This window comes from Antrostomus carolinensis, unplaced genomic scaffold (genome assembly GCF_000700745.2).
Source record: "Antrostomus carolinensis isolate BGI_N321 unplaced genomic scaffold, ASM70074v2 scaffold17977, whole genome shotgun sequence".
Classification (NCBI taxonomy): domain Eukaryota; kingdom Metazoa; phylum Chordata; class Aves; order Caprimulgiformes; family Caprimulgidae; genus Antrostomus; species Antrostomus carolinensis.
Window position 1 is genome coordinate 1 of NW_010329667.1, and position 6,500 is coordinate 6,500.

Here is a 6,500-nt window from a genome sequence, read left to right on the forward strand (position 1 = left end):
GCCCTGCCTGGTGCCCTGCTCAGGGCCTTGGCTGTGTTCTGCCCGGCCTCGTGAATTCGGCAGGTGCAGGGGTTACAAATCCTCCTTTCCCCCCTCATCCCCGTGAACCCCTCGCTCGGCCTCTCCAGGGCACGGAATTCCTGCGGGTGTTTGCCTTCAAGGGCCATGGGCAGCTTCAGAACCGTGCCATCGGCAGGGGGGGAGGGAAATGGTATCCCAGTGCCTTGGGTCTGCTGGGGAGGGACAGCAGCTGGTATAGAATCACAGAATGGTTTGGGTTGGAAGGGACCTTAAAGATCATCCAGTTCCAACCCCCCTGCCATCAGCAGGGACACCTTCCACTAGACCAGGTTGCTCAAAGCTTCATCCAACCTGGCTTTGAACACTTCCAGGGAGGATGCAGAGGTATTTATTTGTGTTTGGAGTCAGTGACTGTGTGGCATTCGTCTTTCCTTGGGATAAACAGAGCACAGTTCTCTTGAGTGATAGGTGATGTGTTCTTGCTGGGGATTTTATACCCGGTTTGGTTATGTGGGGTTCTGGTAGATCCCTCACATTTTGACAGGTTTACAGATAATGTTGCCCTTGTTGGGCGAAAAGACACCCTAGGAGAAAAGGAATTTACAGAAAGTAGCACTTGTCATCCTGTTATTCCCAGAAAAATAGGAAAATTAGTTGTTTTGAAGAACCGGTTAGGGTGAGGTAGTGATGGGAAAGAGAATGGGTTATCCAGAATGTACAAAAAGACAGTTTTTAAAATTGTTTTTAATACCTGCAGGCAATTCTGTGTCAGTATTGACAAGATACTGGAAATCAATATTCACACAAAGCAAATATGATGAAAATGAATGAGTTAGCTCTTTAAGGTATTCTTATTTAACCATTTTTGCTTTGAAGGTTTTCTGAGCAGCATGAGTTCAAAAAGCCAAATGATGACCGTGCTCTTCAGCTGATGACCAAGTGTGCTCAGACAGTGATGCAAGAACTGGAGGATATTGCTATTGCTTATGGACAGAGTGATGAATATAGTTTTGTTTTCAAGAAGAAGAGTAGATGGTTTAAAAGAAGAGCAAGGTAACAGCTGCTTTGCTTCTGAAGTGAACTTGGGTTTAACATCTCTCTCTATACCTGTAATTCTTCTTAAGGTTTGCCTTTGTCTGCACACAGGTTAGGAGTTAGGAGTAGGGCCGTGTTTGTGTGCATACGCTGCAATTAGTTCAAGTTCTTCATCTGAACTCTTTGCATGAGATCTTTCAGGAAAATCTGTTCAGTGATACAGAGTTTCAGAAAAAGTTTTGATAAACATTGCTATGATAAGCATTCTTCTAACTAAATGTTTCCTTTTCCAAGCTCTTTTACTTGATTCTCAGTACTTCCTGTTCTTCAGTAGACTCTATGCCATTGCTGATCTGTTGGGCCATTATTTAAGAAATGCTGGTGTCCACCAGAATTATTACTACTCATACCTCAGATAATAACAAATATATAATAATATTAATGTATGTATTTGTTTTTCCTTTTGCTTTATGTTTGCAAGTAAGTTCATGACTCACGTGGTCTCCCAGTTTGCATCAAGTTACGTTTTCTATTGGAAGGATTACTTCAAGGACCAAAAACTTCTGTACCCACCAGGATTTGATGGACGGATTGTGTTGTATCCCAGCAACCAAAATATAAAGGACTACCTCAGCTGGAGGCAAGCAGATTGTAAGCATTTCTGGGAAATGGAGATTTGTGCAGTTGAGTTCTCTTCCTCTCCGAATAGAAATGCCACTATTGACAGTGTATTTGTGTATATAGGTATCAGTGAAAGAACAGCAGGTAGGGTGGTGGTTTTAAATAAACAGTATGAGAATTGGTTTGGGCTTTGTATAGATGTAGAAATACTGGCTGAAATCCTGAGTCTTCAGGCTACAACTATATTTGTTGCATCCTGGGAGTGAGATCAGCACAGGAAATACTAGAACTATTAATAGAATTAATTTATTGTTTTTTATGTTCCGAGTTTGTTTAACCAAGGTAGGAGATGTGAATGTTCAAATTCATACCGTGTGGCAATCAAAAGTGGTATATATTCTGTGCTAGAACAGACCATTGGATTTACTTTCTAGGCTTTTATTACCTGATCCCTGTTGCTCAAATAAAGATAATTTATGTTACATATAAACCCCCTTCACCCTCTACTCTCCCTTTTCAGAATTGTAATGAAATCTGTCTTCTAGTCATTCTGATGGTATACAGTATCTAAACAAAGGATCAGAGAGATTGTGTCTTCTCTAGCAACTGATATTATTAATTATCCATAATTCTTGGACATGACTCTGGAGATAAAGCTGTTTTTTTCTGAGTAGTCACTCAGATGCAGTAAATACTCTCTCTTTTCTTTTTTTCTGTAGGCCATATTAATAACCTTTATAACACAGTGTTTTGGATGCTTGTACAGCGAAGTGGTTTGACACCAGTGCAAGCACAGGATAGACTCCAGGTAAGACTCTCTTGAGGTCATGTTTTTTTCCAGCTACAAAGAAAGTCGTAAGATTTGCAAAGCTGTGTCTTGCTGACTCAGCAGCCCAGGCTGACTGCTCTGTTATTACTGTAATAATTTTGCAGGTGTAGTTTCAACAACTTCTTGAATTGTACAGATGTTAATATGATTGGCACATAATGTAATTTTGATCAAATATTATCAGGATTTTGATTTCTTAATTAGCAAGTTCAGGAATCTTAACGATGTCATATAAACATCCAGTATCCATAAGCCTGAAGTACAATGGCAGGATTCAGCTACTACTGATTCCCAGTCCCTTCTGTAGTATCTTGTCTCATTGTGCAGACTTCAGCAGATGATGTCTGTTTTCTCCTGGAGTCTGTTGACTTTCTTCTATTTGTCTTAAAAATGTAATAAAAACCCTCTCTGTTTTAATTTCCTCATTTGACAGTTGGAAATAATTCCTCTGTTGGGAGAGGTAATTAAACCTTGTCATTTAAAGATGAAAAACCTTTCAATATTGCCCCATCTTCTACCCTAGAGATTCTATTTGTTTGTTTCCTATAAGAGTACTTTTTCTTTTCATTTCCTATCAGGGAACTTTGGCTGGAGATAAGAACGAAATCTTATTTTCTGAATTCAACATCAACTACAACAACGAACCTTTGATGTATAGAAAAGGAACTGTCTTAATTTGGCAGAAGGTAAAAAAATCTGTATTACCATTTGCTTCATGCTCATGTTTTAAATAGCTCCACTATGGCAGACAAGCTACACTGGGAGATCACCAGATGAATCCCAAATGTATGTCTATATATAAATATATTTTTAAACTAACCATGTTTGCCATAGAGTGATGTGTAAGATGACTAACTGTTTTGGAGATGTTTTTGAGATGTCTGGAACTGTGAGCATAGTATAAAGCCCAGTCTCTGAAGTCTGGCTTAGATAGAAATTATGACTGTTGAGATAAAACATGTATCAATAGATGACAATGTATATGTAGAATTTCACAAGACTATTGGCTAGATAAATCTCCCTTTTTTTTTTTTTAGTGAATCATACAGTTGGTTTCTGAGTGTTACTAGCTTTGAAAATTAAGGAAGTATTCTGCTTCCTGAAAAAATTTCATTTTAATGACTGTTTTCAGTTTGATATGGTAATCACTGGGGCCTCCCCTCTGGCATCTTGCATGTCTGCTAATGTGTCAACTGTATTTTCAGATTAATGAAGTCATGACTAAGAAAACAAAACTGCCAAAGGAAGCAGAAGAAAAGGAAGTAGAAGTGACCCGGACTAGAACTAAAGTTGTTCCACTGCACTGTGACATTATTGGGGACCAGTTTTGGGAGGACTATCCCGAGATTCTGGCTGAGGATAGTTGATATCTCTGATGAGAATAACTGGTAGTTTACATTTTGATCTGCTTGGGTTGTTGGCAAGTGAGGAGCATGAATGGTGGCTGGCAGAGTTGAACCTGTAACCCCCTTCAACAGCTACATTGGTTTTAGTGCTGTTGTTGCCAGAAGAAAAGACACTGGTATGTTGTCTGACGTACAAGGATATGCCTATATGGAAAACCTAGAATCATATTATAGTCTGAATGTTGGTAACTCATCATAAATTAAGATTGCTCCTTGCTTGTACGTGTGTATTTATAGAAAAGGTGTGTAGAAATGTCATGCAGTTTTCTAGCATTTAAACCATGAGGTATTTTACTGAACTGACAAACTATAAAAAAGCTTGCATATTTGAACAGTTAAAAGCAGAGGAGAAAATAATCCTTTTGATTATTATCTTTCAACTGAGATGGACCAGAATACTTCAATTGGCACTTAGTATTAAATTCCAAGGCCAGCATGTTGAGTCAAGCTAGTGACAAACTGTTCAACTGCCTCATGTCTGTCATTCTTACAGAAAGGAAATAGAGTTGCCCAGCAGTTTCTTATGACTGATTTTAAAAGCTTTTGCCAAATGTACAGGATTTTTATACTTTTTAAAAATGAAAAAAAAAAAAATCTTCCCTGCTGTTTATTACTTGGCCTTTCTCATTCCTGGGATTTTTACTAGTAACTGGTGAAAGTTCCAAACAGTGAGCTTAATAGTAAAGATACTGTACAGATTTTAATTCTATTAGCACATGAGTAGACATTGTGCTCTCATGGCCTGGGAAGTCACCTGTCTCCTACTGTGCAGTAGAGTGAAAGGTGGCAACACAGAGGAACATTCCTGGTGCCTGCAAAGAGGGTGCTGACAAGAACTCGTGTTGCTGTTCTCTGATTTTCTGGGGGATGACACAGACAGAGCAGTCCTGACAATACATGTTAGTTAGAGGGAAGAGGGGAGTGTGTATTGCCTAGTCTATGCACAATTTTGTTTTGGTTTAACTGTCAGTTAAGGCCCTTTGTCAGAACAGTTAAATTGGACAACCTCTCAGAGCAGAAATATTTCTGCTCATGTAAAGGGGCTTGTCCCAGCGTGACGAATTTGAGGGAAATAACCTATTTCAATGTAGAAATACAACTATAATGATATAATAGGTATTTAAGGATATTACTACTGCTTTTAACCATACTGGTTTAAAAAACATGGTGCTAGAACAGTAATCTGGCAAGCTGTTGCTAAGGAAGAGATAGTCAGCAGTCAGGACTGGCCATAAAAATGGAAAGAAAGAATGAAATATGACTGAAGATGGTCAGTACTGAGTTAGTTTCTCATGAATTCACATAGCAGCCTACTCTGTTCCCCTTTTCTTCCTGCAGGAAGAACTTCCACATTTTAAGCAGTGTGCATTTTTATTTATTTATTTTTTATACACTAACCAGGTACTGATGTAAACTACTACTTTGGAGTTCCTTCCTGAGGTTAAACAACGACTGTGCACATACAACAGCGCTCCTCTGCTGTGTGCTAATACTGAGCAGTTAAATATGTGCAGTGAGAGAAAGCCTATCACTCTGAGTTTGTAGAATGGGCTGTATAACTCTCAGGAAGAGGATGTGAGGGGTTGTGAGATGATGATTCTGAACAAATCATTGCATCAGTCATTTACCACTAAGAACTTCCTATCTCTCTGGTTTTGGGGTTGGCTTTTTTTGGGTTTTTTTGTCTTCTAACACAAGTGTAATTTACTTGACTTTGAAATGCCATATGTTATTATCTGCTGCCTGACTTCAGTCATTACAGATAAAGCAACTGTTCCAAAGGTGGAAACATTCACATTTTGCAGTCTGAATAAAGATGAAAAAAATTTTGTCAACCGTTATTCATACTGGGGAAAGTATTATGTGGGTTTTTTATCATATATATTAGGACTACCTGATATATAGATGTATTGTAGACTGTATGTACCTTGTGTGTGTCTAAAAAATGGGTCTATATTAGGTCTTATCCCCAGAGCATTTTCTAATTAAGTCATCCTTACAATAATATGTACTAAGTAAAGAGAGGGATGCAGACTTTGGAGCCAAGATGTGGATTGTCTGTACAGCCCATGGTCCTTAATTTGTATTAATATAAATGCTAGTGAAAGCAACTCCCTGTGGTATCCCCATGCATAAAGTCAAAGAGCTGACTTTATAGCTGTAAAGGAAAATAAATCTTCCTCAGGTTTGATAAGTACAGGGGTGTTAATGGCACATTCAGCTTGCTCTGTGCCTGTGCTTACAGGTATTTCTACAGCTGCAGGAGCCCAGTACTGTGACCCAGGGAAGAAGTAGGTGTTTCCTCTGAAGCTGCTCTGCAGCCTCTGGCTGATGTTGGATGGCTGGAGCGGGAAGCACTACACGTAGAGGAAGTCTGTGGATTAAAATGCAAATTATATTGCAACCACCTTTTGCCCAGGTGCCATCTCATCGCCCAGGGCAGGCGCAGCCGCCGGGCTGGGCTGCGGAGGGAGACCCCGGCACAGAGACCGGGAGTGGAGTTGACTGAAGATGCAGCGCGGGGGGGAACCGCAGTCACACGCTCCCCGGCCCGCGGGCGGAGGCAGCTCGGGGGGGCCCGGCCCGGG

At 39.9% G+C, this 6,500-nt stretch overlaps 1 protein-coding gene across 2 annotated transcripts; it reads left to right on the forward strand.

The window, feature by feature from the left end:
- The first annotated feature begins 1,007 nt into the window (after positions 1-1,007).
- On the forward strand, positions 1,008-3,918 carry THG1L (tRNA-histidine guanylyltransferase 1 like). Of its 2 annotated transcripts, XM_029086125.1 has the most exons (5): positions 1,008-1,074; positions 1,633-1,707; positions 2,397-2,485; positions 3,085-3,192; positions 3,712-3,873. In XM_029086125.1, exons 1-5 carry the CDS (start codon positions 1,008-1,010, stop codon positions 3,871-3,873), a joined length of 501 nt encoding a protein of 166 aa, XP_028941958.1. The 2 variants fall into 2 exon arrangements, with proteins under 2 accessions (XP_028941958.1, XP_028941957.1); XM_029086124.1 differs by lacking the exon at positions 1,008-1,074 and having other exon boundaries at positions 1,525-1,707; positions 3,712-3,918.
- The last annotated feature ends 2,582 nt before the right edge of the window (positions 3,919-6,500 follow it).

Bases quoted from the DNA above. Each gene is read 5' to 3' on its own strand.
- THG1L (XM_029086124.1), top strand. From the start codon at position 1,527: ATGTTTGCAAGTAAGTTCATGACTCACGTGGTCTCCCAGTTTGCATCA. The intron at 1,708-2,396 runs GTAAGCATTTCT...TTTTTTCTGTAG, and splicing joins CAGCTGGAGGCAAGCAGATT to GCCATATTAATAACCTTTAT. The intron at 2,486-3,084 runs GTAAGACTCTCT...ATTTCCTATCAG, and splicing joins AAGCACAGGATAGACTCCAG to GGAACTTTGGCTGGAGATAA.